General features: G+C 42.6%; 1 protein-coding gene across 15 annotated transcripts in view; it reads left to right on the forward strand.

Moving 5' to 3' along the window:
- TNIK (TRAF2 and NCK interacting kinase) overlaps positions 1 to 22,881 on the forward strand; it is a 402,112-nt gene that overhangs the window by 69,339 nt on the left and 309,892 nt on the right. For all 15 annotated transcript variants that reach the window (XM_069560230.1, XM_069560234.1, XM_069560249.1 and 12 more), the window contains exon 2: positions 16,576 to 16,641. In XM_069560230.1, the coding sequence (XP_069416331.1) occupies positions 16,576 to 16,641 (66 nt within the window). The remainder of the gene's footprint in view (positions 1 to 16,575; positions 16,642 to 22,881) is intronic.

A 22,881-nucleotide genomic window follows, 5' to 3' on the forward strand; every position in this document is an offset into this window, starting at 1 on the left:
TATGATGGCACTCCATAACCATGTCTTCCTCAGCATTTCTAAGCTGTGGGTGCCCTCAGCCCTTACTTTACCATGCTCACTGCCTGAGCAGGGAAAACCAACCCCAACCCCCAAACCATTCACCTCTTTCCTCACTCCTTCCATTAAAACTCCACCCTCAAATCCTATAAAATGGAACAGACTGAACATTATTTTGCAGTGACCCAAATGTGCCATTTTGTCTTTCAGGGGTGGCCACCCTTGAGCATGGATTCAGGAGTAGAAAATTTGTGATGGACATGTTTTATTTTAGTGCTAATTGATAACAACCCAGCTTTGCTCTGGCAAATTCTTGAATGCTTTTGTTTCATTTCAACTTTAGTACAACCCTGAGAGGCAAGCAGTGAAATGATATTCTTATTTCAACTTTATAGGAGAACAAACCAAGTGTGAAGAGAATTTCAGTGGGTTTGCTCAATGTCAGAGAAAACTGTAAATGATGAATCAGATTGAGAACTATGATCTTCTAAACCACAGTCCTTTCATTTTTCTTCATTTTCTCTGTTTTTACTAATTAGACTTGCTCCTTGAAGGAAGCTTATGCCATCATATATGGATCCTCCATAGCACCACACAACTCAATTTTCATTCCATTTTATATTAGGGAATTTTCATACATTAGTAAATTATTAAGCATTGGTATACTCTTATCATTAGTAATAGTTTCCTCATTTGATGAGGATCTGTTAGCTATCATGTTCCTTGCTGGGTATTTTCCATAAACTTTCCCTCATTCTCACCATAATTCTGCAGGGTGGATTTTATCAGTACTTTTGCAATATTAAGCTTCACTTACACCTGGGATCTTATTAAAATGTTAGGTCTGCTTCAATAGTTCTAAGCAGAGCCCAAGATTCTGCATTTTTAACCCTACCAGGTGCTGTGGATCCTGCTGGTCATGGACCACACTTTGAGTAGCATCTGGTTGGTAGGTGAAGAAACTGTGGCTCAAAGAAGTTAAGTAATTTTTCAAAGATTATGCAAGTGGATGTGGCAAAGCCCCACTAAAACCCTAATCTGTTGTTACACAGATTGATACTCATCGTCCCATGTCACACTGCTGATGTGTCAGGCATCACTGTTAAATACCTTGGGAGATTCAGAGATAATGAAGACACAGACCTTGTTCCTGGAAGAGCTGACTTATAGCGTAGTAAGACAGATACAATCAAGGCGGCTTTAATGTGGAGGTTACACCAGTGCCATATAATGAAAGGACCTTAGGTGTGATACATGATTTAAGTTGGACCTCAAAGGATTGATAAGACTTAGACAGAGATGGGAACAAAGGGCTTTCCTGACAACAAGAAAAAAGACACAGGATTTAAGAGCATCTCCTGGGCCTGGTGAGCAGTTGACTGTAGCTGTGCATGGAGAGGGGTTGACAGATATAACTTGGGGTTGGATGATGGAGTAGAATAGGCAGGAGAGCCACTGGGACATGGAGGAGGGGTTTATGGTAGCACATTGTAGGTGCCCAGGACATGGGACCTGATCAATTTAATGTGGTCTAGTTGTTAGTAACCACTGCCCATGCTATGCACTGACATTTCCATAGAATTGTGTGGCCGCTTACTCCACAATGTTGTTTGTATAGAGCCTGTGTTAATAAAATCTCTTTTCTGCTGGCAATAAAAGATATATTACTTTTCCCCCTCTTTGTGAATTTTTCCAGACTATGAAAATGCTGTTTTTCCACAGACCATAAACATTATTCTTAAAAGAAGCGTTGTTCCTTTGATATCAACTTATAATGGGAAAAAGTGGAATAGAGGCAAAATTCAATCCTGGTCTGAATGGAGACCAGTTTTTCTTTGTGTGAATAACCAGCATTCCAGTCAGGTTGCCACGGTGATGCCAAGATTATAAACTGCTCATGCCAGCAGTCAGAGAATATTCCCCAATTAGTTATTCTCAGCTGCTAGGTTACCTTAACAGTGGCTCAGAAAGCAGGTTTTGAGTATAAAGGCCTTTGAATGAGCAGTCAGAGGACCTGCGGTTCTGCCGTCCTCAGCGTGGTACCAGGACTGCAAGCCCCAGTATGCCACGGTTTAGTCCGTACAGGATGTGGTCAGCCACATGAGAGAGCAAACGCCATTTTTTAAAAAATTTGGTTCCCCCACCTCCTCCTTGGTAACAAAGGGTGCCAGGAGTTCCTGTGTTGCCAGTCAACTTTGTAAGGTTTTCAGTGTTCCTAGGGCTGGCTGCAGATGTTCTGGGGTTGGAGACAGTGCTAAACGATGTAGGTTTTGGCACTGGACGCTGATTTTATATAGGTGGTTACTCTTTTAGCCTCAGTTTTCTTTCTTGTGAACAATCTACTTTACAGGATCAATGCAGAAACCAAATAAAAGAATTTTTGCAAAATGTCCCACACAATGTCTGAGGCATAGGAGACACCTAGTAAAACGTGACTCTTCTCAGATACTGTTTTGGAAATCATAAAGCATTATATAGTGAGATTATCATCATCACCATCTTTGGGTCATTTCTATCAGTCAGGACAGGCTAAGATGTGCTGTGATAATTAATAATCTTAGAGACTTCATACAGCTCAAGTTTATTTCTTACCATGCCACATGGGCTGCCGTCTATGGGGTCACACAGAGTCGGACACAACTGAAGCGACTTAGCAGCAGCAGGAGCAGCAGCAGCCACGTGTCCAGAGCCCATCAGGACAGGACTCTGTTCATCAGCTATCCAAGGATACAGACTAATGGAGACTTCATGTCCACATAGGATTCCATAGTCACCATATATTTTGACACTAACAATCAAATATTCCATCTGAAAGTGGCACATCACTTCCATTCAATTTGCATTGGCCAGAGCAAATCATGTGGCCACACTCAACATAAAGAGGGGTGAGCAAGTGCCATCTTATAACATAGCAGCAGACGGAGAACAGGACTGTCTGTTGACCAACTGTAATGCCTGTGACCTCTACCAAAGCAAAGGCTGACGGGAAAAGAGTACTTTAAAGAAGCACTGTTAGTTAAACATAAATAAATAAAAATACCTGAACAGTAAACTTCAAAGTAAATGAATTAGAATTAGCTGTATTGAACAGAAAACCCTAAGTATTAGAGGGTTAAGGAAGATAGAAGTTTATTTCTCACTCAATCTAAAGATGTCCAGATGTAGACAGACCAGTGGTATATGGTGGCTATCAGAGGCTTAGAGTCATTTTATTGTTCTGCCAACCTAGCCTGAGGCTTTCATTCTGAAATTCACCTGGGGTCAGAAATGGTTTCAGGGCTCCAGCAATCACATCTACATTCCAGGGAGCCAGACTGAGGAGGGTGGAGGACAATGTCAGATAGGTCAACTCGATTTGAGCAACCCTTCTGAAAGCCCCACACAATAATTCTGCTTGCACATCACTGACCAGAACTTAGTTACATATATTCACCCCTAGCTTCAAAGAATCTAGGGCATATAGTTTTTGATCTGGGTACATTATCTTCCAGATAAAATTGGAATTTTTTGTTGTTGTTATTGTTACTAAAGACCAATGGGAGAATAGATATTGCCTGCTTTGAACAGTTTCTGCTATAGTAACTTAAGATGCAAACTTTGGTTAAGCATGAATGAGAAGGGAAAGATTGCTCTGTATGCTATCATTTTCTAACCTGTGCTCCACAGAACACCAGCACTTAAAGAGACAACAGGGTCCCTTAAAAGGTGTTCTACAGCCAGACAGGTTTGCCAGTGCGGAAAGCTTCACACTCTCTTGGAGATTCTCAGTATATAGTAATACATTAAAGGCTCTGAGAGGCCCTGCAATAGAGAAGAGCTCAATTGCTAATCTTTTAAACTCAGTATTCCTAAACTTCTTTGACAATGGAAATTCAGCACTTTTGGAAGCCTGGAGGGACTTAATAGAAGTTAATAGAAGTTTAGTTTGAGCTTCTTAGATTTGTTAAAAAAACAAAAACAAAAACTCTTCAGAGCCTTGAAAAGATGGTCTAAAGTCCCCATTCCAAAAAGTATCTGCCATGTAAAACAAACGAGCGAAGTAGCATATCCTGAGTGCTAGCCTGGCCATAGGACACAAACCTTGAAGAAAAAAAGTAGATCAGATGCCAGTGAACCCTTATCAGAAACAGTCTGTGTAAGCATTGGCATTAATCAGCCATCGGAGCCATTTGTGGTGACACCAAGTGATGGACGGGGAGGGGCTCTGCCTGCTGCCAGATGACAGACTGCTGCCCAGGTTGATACTCAGGGGCTCTTGACAGTTTCTTCATGGCTCTTGGCTGTGCTGCTGCCCTCTGCAAGTGAGAGTAGTAGGGGATCGAGCCAGCTAATATAACCTCCTCATCCCACAGAGAGAGCCTGTTGTCCACTGCAGGATTGCTTGTAGGTGTGGGCAGAAAGGCTGAAAATGCTTGCAAGCACATGTGTGTCCTTGGTCTGTTGTAAGCAGGTGGTTACCCTTTGGGGGACAGAGTTAAGGCTCTTTTTTTTTTTTTTTTTCCAAAATGGAACCTTAGATGGTTTCCTAATCTTTCTTACTTGATTATTTAGGTAATCAGTTCTTGTCTTTAAAGTCCGTCAGCTGCAATTGCTATCCTTTTTCTTCATCTGAGCATCTTTGAAAAGGCAAAATGCCAAAATCTTTGCTAGTCTGGTTCCTATCATTTCGACCTCGTGTTGCTGGAAATACTGGAAAGTTACCTTGTCCTGACAGGCCTAGAGACATCCCATGTTTATGTATCTCTAAACTGACACATTTCCCCAAACTGCTGTATAATCTCTGCAACAACCTGACATTCGGAAGGAAGGGGGACGGGTGGGAGGACTTTATGTGCGTATTGATCTTTAGAATGACTTGATGTGTTTGAGCTGGAGTGACTGTGGGAGATTTGAGGAAAGTTCTGGAAGGTGGACATCGACTGCTTCTTGTCCAAAACCTGCCTCATGACCTAGTATCCTGGAGAATTTTCTCAGTTCAGTCTGCTTCGTGGAGTTAGTGTGCCTTTCCCTGACTGCAGTTGTGTTGGAAATTGTCCCTGAAGAGAGTGGTGGGTTCTGTTCAGTCCACATGTGCACAGGCAGGTTTGTGGCCACGGCTCGGGGACTCCAGCTCAGGGAGGTTGAGATGGGCTGGCTGGTGAATTCTAACAGTTGACAAAGGATTTAAATACCTGTGTACTCAGATCAAACTAAATAGCCAAGTTAATGTTTTTAGTCCTTCTCGGGTTGCTCTTTTTAAAATTTAGATTTTTTGATCATCTAGGCCCATTTTCCCAATGTAAGCCAGAAAACAACAATTAACAATTATGCAGAAATCTTTGTTTTCTCTTGTAAGGAAATACACTTGACCCTTGGACAACACGGGTTTTAACTGCATAGGTCCGCTTATAAACACATTTTTTTCAATAAATACCTACTATAGTTCTGCACCATCCATGAATCCACTGATGCCGAACTGTGGAAACGAGGGCCAACTGTAAAGTCATACACAGATTTTCAGCCCCCCAACCTCTGTGTTGTTCAGGGGTCAGCTGTAATTTGGAACTAAGCTAAATGTGACTGTGAACTGAGAAAAATATATTTTGAAAAAATCCCTTTCAATCTATGTTAATATATACTTGTGAACTACTGAATTGATTGTCTCAGTGATACCAACTTGGCGGTGTGTGATAAATCTTGCTACATTGTTTCTGGGTATGAAATAAATTCACTTCTCAACCCAAGTACCTGAAATGTACAACTGAAAGCTAGTGGCTACATCTTTACCTTCCTCAAAGTTCCTGCTCACTTGCCTTCCAGGCCCACTGTTTGAAAGACAGTGAGTGATTACTTCTGTTTCTCAAAGGATTTTATTGCACAGAGAATGACTAGAAGTCAAAGGACTTGGACTCTTGGCCTAAATCTGCTAGTAACTAGTTGAGACCTTGGACATGCCACTTCAGTTATTTCTGTTGGCAAAACAGAGTATGAGAGTATACAGGAGCTGCCTCGGTCTCACTTTGTTCTGTAAACAGTGAGGAGAGGGATTTTATTGGTACAGTCTCAGAAACCCCTGCTCCAAATGTCAGAGATCGTATCACATTGTGGCTTTCGGTGGTAGACTTGGTGATGTGGGGACCTAATTCATCCCGCAACTGTTAATATATTGTCTGTAATGCCCCAGTCACCTATCTAGGTGGTAGGGACACTGCAGTGAACAAAACCAGCATGTTTCTTTCCTTCTTAGATTTTGCATTCTAGGATAATGACTATTAACAAACACTTCTGAGTGCTTGGAATATGCCAGTCGCTGCTTGAAATGTTTTCTGTATATTTTGTAATAATCCTGCTGCTGTCGTCACTATTGTACAGTTGAGGAATCTGAGAAATTAAATGATATGTTTAAGGTCACAGAGCTAGGAAAAGGTGAAGGTAGGATCAGAATCAGGCTTTCTGGTTATAGTTTATGGTCTTAACTACTATGGTTTATTGCCTCTCATTGTCAATTGATTTGTTCACTTCAAGTAGTCAGTATTCGTTGTAGCTCAACCATCCCCTGCCTCTACTACTGACAGTGCTGTCATCTTGGGCAGCTTTTAATGGCACCAGTGCCAACGGCAAGGATAGTAGTAGCTTCTTTTTATTAAGCACTGCCGTGTGTTGTGGGCATTGGTACCATGTGTCCCAGGTGGCACTGTTGGTAAAGAACCCGTCTGCTGATGCAGGAAACATAAGAGACGTGGGTTCAGTCCCTTGGTCAGGAAGATCCCCTGGAGGAGGGCATGGCAACCCACTCCAGTGTTCTTGCCTGGAGAATCCCATGGATAGAGGAGCCTGGTGGGCTGTAGTCCATGGGGTCACGAAGAGTCGGACATGACTGATGCAACGTACTGCTCATACACACACTGTGCATTGTGCTAAATGCTTTTCTGATCCTCAGAACAATCCTCATGGGGGGCATTTTTTTTATCTTCCCTTTTCAGTCTGATCTTGGCTGCTGTCTCTACCACAAACTGTTTAACCTTGAGCAACTTACTTAATTCCTAAAGCCTTTGTTTCATCATTGGAAAATTGGGGTTAGTGATATCTACTTGCTACAGTCGCTATGAAGATTAAATAGGAAAATGTATATAAAGCATTTAGGCCATTGTCTATCTCAGGGGCAGCGATAACGACTTATAGCTTAGGTCTCACCCCTGTTAATCTGAGGAGCTGGGGTTCAGATTTCATTCTAAAGGCTGCCTTCTTGGGGACAGCCTGGAGCTGCTGAGTCCTGCTTGGAGCGGGGCAGCAGTGGCAGGCATGAGGGAAGCTGGTAAACTGCCTCTGGCTGCTGAGCAGCAGGTGGACCTGGGACCGGAACAGGAAGTGGAGAGGCTCTGGTCCAAATTCCCAAGGGCTAGCAGCTACCACCATCAAGGACAGTGTCCCTTGGGGTTTGACTGGGACCATGTCCAAACACCAATACCATCTAGCCAAGCGTAGCTGTAAGGGCAGCTGGCATCATTGACTCGGCCTGCCCCAGCACCACCCTTCCCACAGGAAAACCAGGGACACGTGTGGCTCAGGAGGTGCCCAGCTTGTATGGGACACAGCCTCGCAAAGACCACAGGCCAAGTGGGATTATTCCATTTTACAGATGGGTAAACCAGAATATGAGCGGTCACATAACACTAGCGGAGCAGAGTCTTGACTTGAAACCTAACTTTTTTACACCAACCCTGTGATAGCTCTGCATAGTTTATATGGATGATCAAGTGAGAAAATTCAGCAATCAGTGTCTTATGTTATTATATATATATATGTTATTATATATATATATATATAATTTTTTAACCTGAATTATCTATTGCATTTGAGAGGCATGTCTTGGGCAGTATGTTAATGAAGAGATCTGAGCTATATTGTAGATCTTCATACTCTGGGATTTTCCTGCATGTCACTTGTCATCGTAATTTAATGACTGTGTATGTGTAGTTAATGTGCTCATGTCTATTCCTTCATCAGACCAGAAGCATCAAGAGGCAGGGCCCGTGTACCACTCGCTTCCACTTCTGATATTAGGTGGGTGTGGAGGGTGCGGCTTCCCAGGTGGCCCTAGTGGTAAAGAACCCGTCTGTCAATGCAAGAGACGCCAGAGATGTGGGCTAAATCTCTGGGTTGGGAAGATCCTCTGGAGTAGGAAATGGCAACCCACTCCAGAATTCTTGCTTGGAAAATTCCATGGACAGAGGATCCTGGTGGGCTATAGTCCATGGGGGTCACAAAGAGTTGGACACAACGAAGCATGCTCGCATTGCACTGGAGGCTCGTACCCAGGGACTGAATGAACCTCACTGTGGGAGGCAAGACCTTTGGCTTCTCAGACCCTCCCATTAGAAGAGACGGTCAGTGAGAAATGATGGGAGGGACCCTGTCTGGCTGCCGGTGCATCACAGACTAGGATTGGGGGTGCTGGGTGCATCAGCGCAGTGATTCCCAGTGTGCTGCCTCCTTTGGAATAATGGTGGTGTTGAGAAGCCTGAAGGCTCAAGATAAATGTGGGGAGTTCTCCTACTGTTCCTGTTTTCTTTGTTGGTTTGCTTTTGTAAGCATATGCTTGTCAGTTAGGGCTGGAACCGAACAAAACAGCTGCTAAATATGGTTCTAAGAGAAATAACATTTTGGTCTTTTAGTTTAGAGTAAGCACAGTCTTTTGGCAGATGTCAGTAGGGAATCTGGGGGTAGACAGTCATTCTAGGAGCCCTATCAGTCGTCTGTATTCTGTGGGGGTTTATTTCACCCTGCCACGGAACTGGTGACCTCAAGTGAAAGACCAGTCACAGAACGGCTGTGAGAGAAGTTTGGGGGAAGGGTTATCTAGAATCTATTGCATGCTCCCAATTTCTCTGTTGATTTCATTTTCAGAGGAGGGGGAAAGACTGGGAAGAACATGCATGATCTTTTATGATGCTAAGGAAGTAGCCATTCCTAGTTATATATTTAGGTTTGCCTTTCCCAGTCTTTGGGATTTAGTCCATATATGTTATTTAGTGTTCCAATAAATCCATTGTCATTCAGGGGACCTGGGAGAATTAATGTATAACTCAGTGACTGGGAGTATTAACTCCTAGATCTTAAATCACTCCACCCTGCTGAGAAGTCAGACTTGAGCCTGTCAATGCCACCTGAATTTCATCAGCTGATAGCTGAGAGAATTTTATTCCAGCATCCCAGGAAACCTCAAAATTGAATATGTCTTCCCAAGTGTCTCGCTAATTTCTAAAGAGACCCTTTTCTGTCCGTAAATATCTGACCCTGTTTGTTATGCACATGATAGTCCTGGTTAACAAACAATTGGTTTTCTTTTACTGGCTTTATTATTAATAGTTGAAAATATTTGAAACACAGACTGAATTTTCCTATGGCATATTCCTTGTATATTAAATGAACTCTTTTTAAAGAGGATAAGAAAGGAAGGAAAAGAGGTTAATATTTACTGACATCTTATTTAGGCCCTAAGTTAGTCTGGACACCCTCACAGTCTTCATAGTACAACCCTGTCTGGGAGATACTATTGTTTCCATTTTAAAGATGGAGAAACTGAGATAGAGGGCACTTTTGAAACTTGCCTTCCAGCAAGTTTTAAATCAAGGGCTGGGAACTCTGATTCCATGAAGCAGATGGGGTACTGACTGGTGAAGAGCCCAGGGGGTCTGACCAGTCACCCATCGATGGTGCAACCTTGACTTAATGCTTTCTCTTTCTGTGCCTCAGTTTCCTCCTCTGAAACCAAAGACAGCAACAGCATTCACTTGATAGAGTTGTGATAATGAAATAACCTATTCATGGAAAATGCTTAGAATAGTACCTGGCACATAAGTGCCCATAAAATGTTACTGATTATTGTGATTTTTATTATTATGACTAACCAAATTTGCCTTCGTTAGTACTTGCTGAAAAGTCACATTTTCTCTCATGGAACAGCTTGTCTTTTGATATGGATATGTTGTTTTATTTCATTATGAAATAATGTAAACTACTCTACCTTAGAATTAAATTTTCTTTTCAGTCTTGCAGCAAAGGTTACGATCTGAATAAAGGCATGTGTAGCCAACAGAGATTCCTAGGTTCTTGACTTTGGTAAATGTCAACATGTGCTCTTTTCTCCTTGGTATACGTAGCCTTCTTTCATGCTGCCCATCCCGGCTTTATGAGCTGCTAAGCAAATACGAGAGAAGCATTAAGCTGATTCTTGCCTCTTACCTTTCCTGTCTTTGTAACATGATCATTAGGCACAGTCTTCTGCTTGTTGCATTGTACGTAGTCACGTCCTGACAAGCTGCTTTGTCTACTCATCTGAGGCACAGCTTATACCACTGGGCCTTGGAATTTTCTTTAGAGCTGGGAATACCATAGGAGCTTATGCATGCTCAATCTTTCAGTCGTATCTGACTCTTTGTGGTCCCATGGACTTCTCTGTCCATGGGATTTTCCGGGCAAGAATACTGGAGTGGGTCGCCATTTCCTTCTCCAGGGGATCTTCCCAGCCCAGGGATCGAACCTGAGTCTCTTGTGTCTTCTGCATTGGCAGGCGGATTTTTTACTACTGTGCCACCTGGGAAGCGATACATGTGACGGTTTTGTGTGATTGGGAACTGGGTCAGGGTGTTGCGGAAGGGACAGTGCCTGGGACAGCTTTGTCTAGATGGAAAAAGAAACAAGGTTGGTTTGTTAGACCTTTGGCTCTGCATTCTGATCCCATTTTTTTTTTTTTTTTTAGCTTTTTATTTTGTATTGGAGTATAGCTGATACCAATGCACAGCAGAGCAACTCAGCCATAGGTATACACGGTCCCATTGTTTGCAACTTCCTTTCCTCATGTTGTGGAGCATGGGGAGTGGGACATCAGTCTTACTGGGTAAAGAGTTTTGTCTAGCAGCTGTGTATTGGACGCCATGCTAAGTACTGGGAAACACTGAGATAAATATGCTCCAGAGCCTGCTCTCAGGCCATTTGCAATGCATCAAGGGGGAGAAATGGAAGAGGAGACCACGCTGTATGAGAGGGGTTATCATGGAGCCGTGCACAGCGTGCTGTGGGTGCAGAGAGGTGGGGCACTCCTTAGAGACAGGCTTCACAGGGGAGGTGTGATGCTGGACCTGCAAGGGTGGGCTTGCCTCAGAGAGAATGGTAGAAGGGATAATCTTGGCAGGCAGAAGGATGGAACACGAGGCTGCGACTGAAAGCTGGGCCTCAGAATGACCGATTCTTTGCTTTCAATTTGAATTACATTGTATAGGATTTTAAACCGTGGTGTGTTGTGTTTAGAAATGTCTATTTTAGGAAGACTGGTGTGAAAGATTGAGAGGAGGAGAGAATTGCTTGAAAGTAAATAATCCCAGCAAGAGAGAGTGAGCCCTGTTGTATGAATGGATTGGAATAGATGGATATGTTGGACTTTGGGACATGAAATCATGAGCACTTAGTGCCAAACATGAGTATGGAACCTTGGGGTTGGCCAACCTTTAAGGGATAGGCAGAAGAAGTAAAAATCTCTCTGAGAGACTGAGTAGAGTGATGGAAGAGGATGGAGAGCGTGGATTCCAACAAGAGTGGTGACGCTCAGCAATGTCAGTGCCTCATAGGGAGCAACCAGGCCAGGCTGAGAAGAGACCATTGCAAACAAGGGATCCAGGTTGCTGGTGAGCCACAGGAGAAATGGCTTTAGAGTCCTGCAAGAGTGGAGAACATAGCCGAACGCTTACAGTGCTCAAGCCGTATGGTGGTTCCCAGGGAAAATCTCTAACATTTATATGCATTTGTGTAAGAGGATATGCACAGACATCCAGCTACCCAGGCTGTGGGATTCAGGGAGAAGAGTGGGGGAATCTTAGTGTCAGCTGTCAGTTCAAGTGTTCCTGAACAGTAGCTCTGTCTGCTCTCTAGGGTCTCAGAGAGCCGATTTCTTGCAAACACCATGACTCGGTGCTATTTTGTCTTATTGCTGTGAACATCCTGGAGTAGGTAGATGCCTGGAGACTTTGCTTTCAATTGCAAGTGAAAGTGAAAGCGTTAGTCGCTCAAGTGTCCCACTCTTTGCGACCTTGTGGACTGTAACCCACCAGGCTCCTCTGTCCATGGAATTCTCCAGGCAAGAATGCTGAAGTGGGTTGCCATTTCCTTCTCCAGGAGATTTTCCCGACCCAGAGGTTGAACCCAGCCAGGTCTCCTGCATTGCAGGCAGATTCTTTACTGTCTAAGCCACCAGGGAAGCCTCATTTCTAGCCACTATGCTTACGGTGCTCTCTCCCATACTGAGGCACTCACTGTCCACCTGCTGGGAGTGTAGGTGGCTAGCGATATTGGGAGTTGTTTTCGGCTGAAAGAATATCCCTTCACCCAAGATCATCACCTCTGGGACTGGGCTGGGGGACAGCCTGCATGTAATGACTGGTTATTGGAGGTGAGACAGAGGTCCCTGTGACTCAAGGTAGGGTGATCCTGAAGGTCATCCCGGCTTCAGAGCATCTGTGGGAGCAGTTGGAATCTGTATTCCTCCCCATTGCTCTAATTCCTTCATCTGCTTAGTCCAGACCCTCTTCACACGCTTCCCACTGGTGTTGATTCTGAGGCACACTGTAACTAAGTCCCTCTGTGTAAATCTCAGCCATTCTCAGAGTCTGTTTCCTGGGGAGCCACCCTAACTTGATGATTGTTTCCAGTTTTGTTGCTTGCCGAAGCCAAGTTGCCATCAAACTCTGTAGTCCCTCTGACCTTTGCTTCTGAGCCCCCTGAGTGTGTCCAGCCTATCTTCAAGCTGCTGGAATGAGAGTCCTGGCATTGAGTCTTCTTGAATCTCATTGGCAGGGCCACATACCTGCGAATGGACTGTTTGAGGAGGGGAAGGAACATAGAAGTCAGCTGCTTGGCTCCTCCTAAGACCTCCCCATTTAGACCCCAGTCCCAAGGAGAGGTTTTTGAGGTAGGGTGACCCCTTGGTGTAGAAGGGTATCTCTACTCTGCACCCTATTTTTGCTTCTGCCTCCCCTTCCACCACCCTCCCCTGCTTCCCAGGCTCCTTAAGGCAGTTACTAGTTACCATCCTACATCTTGGGGCTTCCCTTGATATCTCAGTTGGTAAAGAATCCACCTGCAATGCAGGGGACCTTGGTTCAATTCCTGGGTCAAGAAGATCATGTCTACTTGTAGAGTTCTTGCCAGGGTTACAGATATTACATATAAGTGTGTTTAGCACATTTGATGTTGGGAGGGATTGGGGGCAGGAGGAGAAGGGGACGACAGAGGATGAGATTGCTGGATGGCATCACTGACTCAATGGACGTGAATCTGAGTGAACTCCGGGAGTTGGTGATGGACAGGGAGGCCTGGCGTGCTGCGATTCATGGGGTCGCAAAGAGTTGGACACAACTGAGCGACTGAACTGAACTGAAGGGCTCAACAACGGAGAAGGCGATGGCACCCCACTCAGTACTCTTGCCTGGAAAATCCCATGGGCGCGGAGCCTGGTAGGCTGCAGTCCATGGGGTCGCTAAGAGTCAGACACGGCTGAGCAACTTCACTTTCACTTTTCACCTTCATGGATTGGAGAAGGAACTGGCAACCCACTCCAGTACTCTTGCCTGGAGAATCCCAGGGATGGGGGAGCCTGGTGGGCTTCCATCTATGGGATTGCATAGAGTCAGACACGACTGAAGCAACGTCGCAGCAGCGGCAGCAAGGGCTCAATAAATGAATGCATTCATTCACTCATTCAACACTTACTGAGGATAGGCTGCCCACTCCAATATTCTTGGGCTTCCCTTGTGGCTCAGCTGGTAAAGAATCCATCTGCAGTGCGGGAGACCTGGGTTCAATCCCTGGGTTGGGAAGATCTCCTGGAGAAGGGAAAGGCTACCCACTCCAGTATTCTGGCCTGGAGAATTCCATGCACTGTATGGGGTTGCAAAGAGTCAGACATGACTGAGTGACTTTCACTTTCCCTTTCATCCTACATCTCCTTCCTTTTGTTCATGTTTTTTTTTCTTTTTTTAACGTCAAGAAAAATAAACGTTGAAAACGCAGTTGAGATATTTCAAGCAAATGTAGAACCTCTCTTGAAATTTGTTGCAGAAACACCACTGAGCAAACAAACTACTAGGAAGCGCAGCTTAGAAACAAACAGCAGCTGCCACCGTTTCTGGGCTTCTCTCCCCTCCACCTCCCCCACACCTATTTCCCTCACTTCTTTCTAACTCTGTAATAAAACCTACTGCTCTAATGGCCTAGTAGTTTAACAAGCACAATTTTTCTTTCCCATCTTGAGGTGGCTCCCGGGTGGCTTTGACAGTGACTTTTAGGTCTGGGGTCTCCATGCTCAGAGCTCTAGGCCCTTTCACCACTTTGTCCTGTCTTATGGTTCTGTCTGGGACTTTGTCCACACCTCCCTGACCAAGTGAGGCAGAGATGGAATTTCTAGACTTCTCTATCAGTCTGGAGTGGGGTTTCTTGGCTTCCTGGCTTTATAACAATGGATAATGCTAATTCCAGTTTTGTGAGTGACCAAGTGCTTCAACTGTTGTTTGTCTTACTATTTCTCTTGTTTCCTATGTGGGATTTTTTTAAATGCATGATTTAAAAGAATATTTCTATTTATTTATCTGGCCGGTCTTAGTTGTGGCACATGGGATCTTCGATCTTCGCTGTGGCATGTAGGGTCTTTAGTTGAGGGTCTAGAGATCTTTTATTATTTTCTTTAAATTATTTATTTGGCTGTGCTGGGTCTTAGTTGTGACATGGGAGATATTTTAGTCGTGACAGGAGAGCTCTTGGTTGCAGCACATGGGACCTAACTCCTTGACCAAGGATCGAACCCGGGGCCACTGCATTGGGAGCATAGAGTCTTAGCCATTGAACCGCGAGTAAAGTCCCGCTATGAGGGATCTTTGAAGGCACATCGTAAAGTGCTTTTCTTGGGCCTGACTTAATAAAAGCTGTCACTTTAATGAGCTCTAACTTGTCACATTAACCTCATTTATCTTCTTCTCCATGAATATGAGCACTTCTCCCTTTAAGTGTTATAGAGGTATGGGATTCCTCGGCTTAAAAACGATTCCTATTAGATATTAGATTGCTGACTTTGGGCAGGTGGGTGCTAAGCCCTCACCTGCTCTTTCCCAGGACTCTCCTGGGTAGATGTCATCCCCGTTTTATCTGCATAGAGACTGTATTGCTCTTCCAGGGGGTCTTGGATTCAGGTAGCCACACCAGACAGAGCTGGTGTTGAGCCCAGGTCTGTCTGAATGTAAAATCCAAAAAGGTCTATCTAAAAACCTGAGAGGTATGTCTGAACCTTGCCCCCCTGCCCCTCAGTCACTGTCATGCCATTTGGCAGTGTTCTGAAAACCTGTTGACTGGAGATGGGAAATGCTCTTCAGGTCAGAGGTTGAGGTCTTCTTCATTTGTCCCTCAGTGTTTGTTGTTGTTTTGTTTCATGCTTGTGTTTTTTTTAGGTGAGTTAATGCCTAACATTTAAAAATGAGGAGATCTCACATTATGCAAAATGTTCAAGTTCATTTCATTTTAGACCTGGTAAGACTGTGTTCATAGGTTGAAGCGACAGCTGTTGGTTCCAGCTAGGCACCCCCCTCCACCTACAAAGGAGACATGACTTCCTCAGTTTGCCAAAGGCCTCCGTGGCCCACCTCACTCTTCTCTGTTACTTGCTTGCCCTCTGTGGACATGTGCATTTGTGATTCCTGATCTAGGCCTTTAAAGAAATCATTTCTGTCCAAGTAGGAATCAGAAGAGATCAAAGTCACTTTCTGCCTGTGAGTTGAATTTTATAGGCTTTGCTTTTTCTTTTTGACTTTTGGGGTTGGTAATTCAGGAATAATAGACATAATTATTGGCTATTTACTGAGCACAGGAACATTTCGGTGACTTCGGGGTTAGCAGACACCTGTTCGTGGGTAAGGATGTGTGACATTCTCCAGTTTCCTTTGCATTCTGGGTCCTGCCGGGACCTTCCCAGTCCTGCAAGAACTGGAGGCTGTCTACAAAAGCGTGTTTTGCAGAGGCAGCATTGTCGGGAAGGGAGATGAATTCAGAGGAATACGATTCCGTTTTCTCTTGAACACCGTTGACTGTCGCCGGAAGACTGCCCCACGGTATAGCTCCTTTCCCAACTGCCAGTGCTCTGTGCAGCCAGCAGATCAGAAAGGTCAAACAGAAAGGTCTTAAAAATTAGAGCCCCCTTAGATGGATGTGTCTTTCATTTTATGCTGATGTACCTACAAGTGTGTTTCCATTTGACAGTATGAAATGAGTTTTTTTTGGTTGTTGTTGTTTCCATGAAAGTCTTGTCTCCTTTTGTTCTGATTTAAACACATCTCATAGAAGTGTAAAATAGAAACAAATGGATTTTGTCTCATTTCATAGCTGCAGCTGAATTAAATTTTAATACTCTTTAATATTAACATATGAGAGCCTCTCCAAAGCTGTTATTTATTTGCTAATTTTAAATGTGCATTTGCTTTTGATTAAGACAACGGCTAGAGTATTGTTTTGAATTTTTATTGTTTATTTCTTTTCTTGCAGGACCCCGCAGGAATCTTTGAATTGGTGGAACTTGTTGGCAATGGAACATATGGACAAGTATATAAGGTAAGTTCATTGAGCTTGAACATGGCTCATGTGTGGTTTCGGTTCATGAATGCTGAATAGCAGTACTGTCTGTTCTCACTCATACATGTCTCATAACAGATTAAAAATGAAATAATATACTTGTTAATTGACTCTCCATCTTTTTAAATGAATCTGTAGTCCCATTGCCTGAACTGGATTCTGGGGTTTGGGCATTTCCATTCATTATATGTTACAGAGCTTATATCTGATGTGTGAATTCTAATGCTACATACTTGAAGCTCTCTGAACTGTTTAGTTTCGTTAATCGCTGCCAGAACTGGTTTTTAAAGGCACGAATGATGCTATTTACTTTAGAAATTTAAACTATTAAAGTATCACAGCTGGAAAAGGAGATTTGCTACTGGCCTAGGGCATGAGTTAAATGAGTTTAGTGAACAGTGTTAGGAGAACACTGGCTGCCTCACAAAAAGCAGGACTAATGGCAGCAATGACTCTTACAAAATAGGAAATAATTAAAAGCTAAACTAGAGGTTGAATTGAGGAATAAAATGTTCTTGTTCTTATACTGATTTTTGCTTTCAGATTCACCTTAAACATGCTTTTAAAAGATATTTTTTCCCAGTAAATGACCTAAAAAAGTGATTGTTTAGAAAAGTGGCTTGATTCTCCTGATTATCAAAAGAAAATCGAAATTACCTTTTTGGACTAAAGCTCAGGGGGTTTTAGTGAATGAGCTATTGAAATAAATGCCTTTGAAACAGACCAACTGTTTCCTCATGATTATTTTAAGAGAAATGTCTATCACTTTTCCTAAGTGGTAGTGATATGAGATGATATTTCAACTGTAAATTCTCTGTCTTGTTGTTCTATTTGTTAAAAATTTCCTTCTTTGAATCTTAGTTGATTCAAATCTTAGTCTCTTAGTTGATTTAATTATTGAAGTCCGCCAGATTGTAATATTTTAAGTACTCTAGAAAGTCAAAAGAATATGTGTGTATATATTTAAGTGTATGTAAATTATAAACATTTAAACTTTTTTTTACCAGGTGGTACCCTTTGATGTCCACTCAGGAAAATTTCTCTCTTGCAAAATTAGATTATTTCCTAAAAGGTCAACCCCCTGCAATTAGAAAGAATGTAGTCTACCCCAGCTGTTCACTTGATGTTGATCCTGTCTGACACAAGAAAGAAAGGTGTCTCAGCAAATGCTTTTAAATACTTTCAGTGAAGATAATTAGGTTGGAAGATTGTGTTATTGCATTTCGAGAAATTGGATTGAACTTGTGAATTAATGTGAGCTAATGAATTAAGCCCTGGATTTAGGCAGAAAATTACTTCTGATTTGCTGTCAATATGGAGAAACAACTCTGTATAATGCTGTTGTTTTTATAGTGCCATTCCATTGTGCTCTGCTTCCCACCTGTGGAAGGCACGTTTGGAAGGTGCTTCACAGCTTTGTCCACTAATCTAAGAGGTGGACTGTACACTCCTGCAAGAGAGGATAATAACAAGATAAGGATTCTTAATTAAGGATGAGACTGTTTGGAAAATCCAAAATTAGCTCCAATTTTTTTGGTACCTGAGGGAAAAAAAAACAAGTGGCAAGAGGTCTCAGCTCTTTAGAGAGGAAAAAAATACACCAACCAAGTTGTGAACACTATTGTTCTGAAGGGTGCCCTTCTCTTAGTGGTTGATCCAGAAGTTTGGCCCCTCTCAAGCTTAGGGGAGCCTGCACAGCTGGCCACGGCGATCACACTGGATTTGCAGATAGGAGACTGGTTTCTTGTACCAGCCCTTTGTGTTGTTTTGTGGCACCGTAGCTTTTCTGTGCAATAGTCAAGTGAGAGTGTTTCTATAAATGCTTTGGGGACTTGGAATGATTGATCTGAAGAATTAAACCTCCATACCCGTTAAGGATTGGGTTTCTAGGCAACCTAGATGACATTAGGTGGCACCCCCTCCAGGACAGACACACCTGGGTTTCCTGAGTCACTAATCCAATCCTGCCGTTACTCTGAGCTCTGGAGGATTAAAGCTTAATAAAACTGCCAAACTGGATTTCAACTATACGTGAACTTAAAGAGAAATAAGTTAGGAACTGATTGTTCACATTATAGGTTATATTTAACCTTTATGGAATAGGTATATTTTAAAAATACTGTACACATGAATATAAATTTTATAGCCCTAAGAACAGATTTCTATATCAAAAATTCTATGATACTTTCTTTACATTAAATATTAAATCTTTTAATTTTTGTAACTCTAGCTTTTATTGTTCCTAGATTTCATAAAATGAGGTATAATTTTATGAACATTGATGTGGATGTAGCCTTTCTTTTCTGGAAAGATTCTTAAAACTTTCTTTTAATAAGTTGTGCTAAAAGAGTCATAACATAATTTTATTTTCATAACATAATTTTATTTTCATAACATAATTTTATTTACGAGTAGTTTTTTTTAAGATGTAGCGTCTTTTAAAAAAATTGATTATTTAGTTTTTGGCTGTGTTGGATCTTCACTGCTCCTTGGGCTTTTCTCTAGTTGCAGCAAGGGGGGCCACTCTCTATTTGTGGTGTTCAGGCTTCGCATTGCAGTGGCCTCTCTTGCTGCAGAACAGGGGCTCTCAAGCGCTTGGGCTTCAGTAGTCATGGCGTGTGGGCTCAGTAGTCGTGGCTCCCGGGCTCTGGAGCACAGGCTCAATGGTGGTGGTGCACAGGCTTAGCTGCTCCACGGCATGTGGGATCTTCCTGGACCAGGCACTGTGTCTGCTGCATTGGCAGGCTTATTCTGTACCACTGAGCCACCTGGGAAGCTCTACAGGTAGTTTTTTAAGAAGCATACTTAACTGAATAAACAAAAGTATATGCAGATATTAAGAAAATGTTGCTTGGATTGTATCTTCATTTAAGCCACATACATCTAGATGTGGAAGTATATTTTATATAAAGGTCATTTAGTTACCTTTAGCTTTTCGAAGTGGAGAAGGCAATGGCACCCCACTCCAGTACTCTTGCCTGGAAAATCCCATGGGTGGAGGAGCCTAGTGGGCTGCAGTCCATGGGGTCACTAGGAGTTGGACACAACTGAGCAACTTCCCTTTCACTTTTCACTGTCATGCATTGGAGAAGGAAATGGCAACCCACTCCAGTGTTCTTGCCTGAAGAATCCCGGGGACGGGGGAGCCTAGTGTCCGCACAGAGTCGGACACGACTGAAGTTACTTAACAGCAGTAGCAGCTTTTCGAAAGTAGCTTCTAGTTTTACTCCCAAGTCTAACTTGATCTCTCTGTCCTTGGAAGGGTAGATTTGTTTATCTTTTGCATTTTGGTCCTATGTGGTCAGATGATAGTTTAGTATCTGTTTTTTGCTTTATTTACTAGACAGAATACATAAATAATGAAGAGTAGAGAGTCTCTGTCAGGGTTTTTTTTTTTTTAATGAGGAAATCATCTTCTTGGGCCTATAAAAGTGAAAAAGTGAAGTTGCTCAGTCGTGTCCGACTCTTTGTGACCCCATGGACTGTAGACTACCAGGGTCTTCTGTCCATGGGGATTTTCCAGGCAAGAATGCTAGAGTGGGTTGCCATTTCCTTCTTGGGCCTATGGCTCCCATTAAAAAATAAACCAACAAAAGGCCACATACCTGCTTGCTGAAGACTTTGGCTGTTCATTGGCATGCCATTTATTGGAACCTGATGAAATCAAATTTCATCTCATTTTTGTTAAAATAGAGTAATTATTTTAATAGATCCAAATAATTGTTTAATGTTCATCGCTAAAACACCACTAAATCTTAGCCACAGTTTTCAAAAGTGAACATTCATCTATCTTGTTTCTTAATTTGCCCTTTGGAAATATATATTGATGATTGCAGGGGTGAAGACCTTATTACTGAGTGACAGTGTAAATCAGGAATACGGTAGATTCCTCTGTATCTCTGAGGTTTCTCTTAAAACCTCCTCTAGGTTGTAAAGTACGAGATCCAGAGGCAGTGTTGGTTATAGTGGTTATAGTGCTTGTGGAGAGAGAACACTGAAACTCTGTGTGTGTGTGTGTGTGTGTGTGTGTGTGTGTGTGTGTGTGTGTGTGTTTTCAAAGGGTTGCAAACTTTACAGATATATGACCTACCTTATAGGTTATCTAGCCCAGTCATTCCTCTGCTAGCAATCTGTTCCATCCTTGATCACCTCCACTCATGTGGAACTCATTGCCTCCCAGTCATCCTGTTTATCTGCAATTTTCTTTAAATGTTCATTGTCGTATTGAGCCAAAATTCTGCCTTCCTGAAATGTTTACCAGTGCAAGCTCATTCCATGTAACTGTTTAAAAAAAAAAAAAATTAAATCCTCTTCCACAAGAACATAGTCCTTCAAAAGACTTCTCTCTTCTTCCCCCAAACACATATTTGTATCTCCTGGTCTCCAGGCATTAGAGCCTCAGTTGCTTAATTCTTCCTATGACTTAGACTTGAGGTCTTTCATTATCTTGACTTTTGTCCTGAAACAATTCTAACATATTAATGAAAATAATATTTGATACTATACAATAGTATTTTCTATGTCATAAAACATCTTGTACATATAATCTGATTTCTGATTTAATTTCTGTAATAATTTCTTGAGAACCTTGCTCTCGCTTCAGGGTCTTTATCAGAATAGTTCTCTCTAGAGCACTCTCTCCTCAGTTTCCTCATGACTGGGTCTTTGTCTTTCAGAACCCAGCACACATGTTACCTCCTCAAGGAATCTACTTTTCAGGCAGCCACTGCTACTGCCTTCCTCCCTCACTTGAGAACCTTGCTCTCGCTTCAGGGTCTTTATCAGAACAGTTCTCTCTATCTAGAGCACTCTCTCCTCAGTTTCCTCATGACTGGGTCTTTGTCTTTCAGAACCCAGCACACATGTTACCTCCTCAAGGAATCTACTTTTCAGGCAGCCACTACTACTGCCTTCCTCCCTCACTGACTTTCTCTATCACATCAACTTATTTCTTTGCCTTCGTGGCATTGACACTCTCTGAAATTATCTTACGTCTTTGTTTATGTATATATTAAACAGTTGAAATGCACCATAAAGGAAAAATAAGGATAGGGGCCTAGTCTGTCTAGCAATTGCTGTATCCAGCATCTGGTACATAGGTACACTAAATGGTGACCTGTGTGGGGCCCAGAGTTGAGCTCTGTTTTCCTTAATAGTTCTGTCTATATTTGTTCCCAGTACTTTTTCAGCATTTCCCATAAAATATCTGCTTACTTCAGACATGCATATATGGACAAAAATAATCAACAGAATTCTCTACTTGTTTCTTATGGTAGGAGCTGGGTGTGGATTTTATGTTAAATTAATTATCGATAGTCTGTGGAAGCAAGCCCCATTCTAGAAATTTACAAATGAGGCCAATCAGTTTTCTGAGGTTCAGTCTCCTGGTAGAGGTTCCCAAACTTTACTGTGTGAAACAAATGTTTGAGAAATGATTTAAAATATAGATTTCCAGGCCTAACCTCTTAAATCTTGTTCAGTAGGTCTGGTTGGGATCCAGGAATCTGCACTTCTAATAAGTTTATAGAGTCTTGCTAACGTTCAGAGCCCTGGGGCCACACTTCCAGAAACTCTGCAAAAATGATTGTCAGTTACCCTGTGGTAGGGCTGCCAGGTGGCACTAATGGTAAAGAACGCACCTGCCGATGCAGGAGACATAAGAGACTTGGGCTCAATCCCTGGGTCAGAAATTCCCCAGGAGAATGAAATGGCAACCCACTCCAGCATCCTTGCCTGGAGAATCTCATGGACCAGAAGAGCCTGGCGGGCTACAGTCCATAGGGTCGGAGACTTGAACATGACTGACTTTGCATACACGCAGGGCTACTTGAGTGAATGTTAATCCCAATGTTTTTTTTTGTAATCATTTAGAGTTTGGGGGATGGGTAGCCTGGTGGGCTGCCGTCTATGGGGTCGCACAGAGTCGGACACGACTGAAGTAACTTAGCAGTAGCAGCAGAGTCTTTTGCTGACTCTAACATGCATAAACTGAGAAAAGTTAAAAAAACACAAAGATTTTGATTTGAGATTTGATGCTAGCCAGGTTTGACATACTCATTCTGAGATTTTACTTTTGCTGTTTTTATTTGACCTGCTTATGATTGCAAGTAAGGTTGTTTCTGAATAATTCAACTCAAAACAAAACCTGAGAATTGAAAGGTCAAAACTGACCTGGTATAGTAGAAGAATCTGAGCCCACTGCATGAGATTTCCTTACAT

The sequence above is a fragment of the Ovis canadensis genome, chromosome 1 (genome assembly GCF_042477335.2).
Source record: "Ovis canadensis isolate MfBH-ARS-UI-01 breed Bighorn chromosome 1, ARS-UI_OviCan_v2, whole genome shotgun sequence".
NCBI classification, from domain to species: domain Eukaryota; kingdom Metazoa; phylum Chordata; class Mammalia; order Artiodactyla; family Bovidae; genus Ovis; species Ovis canadensis.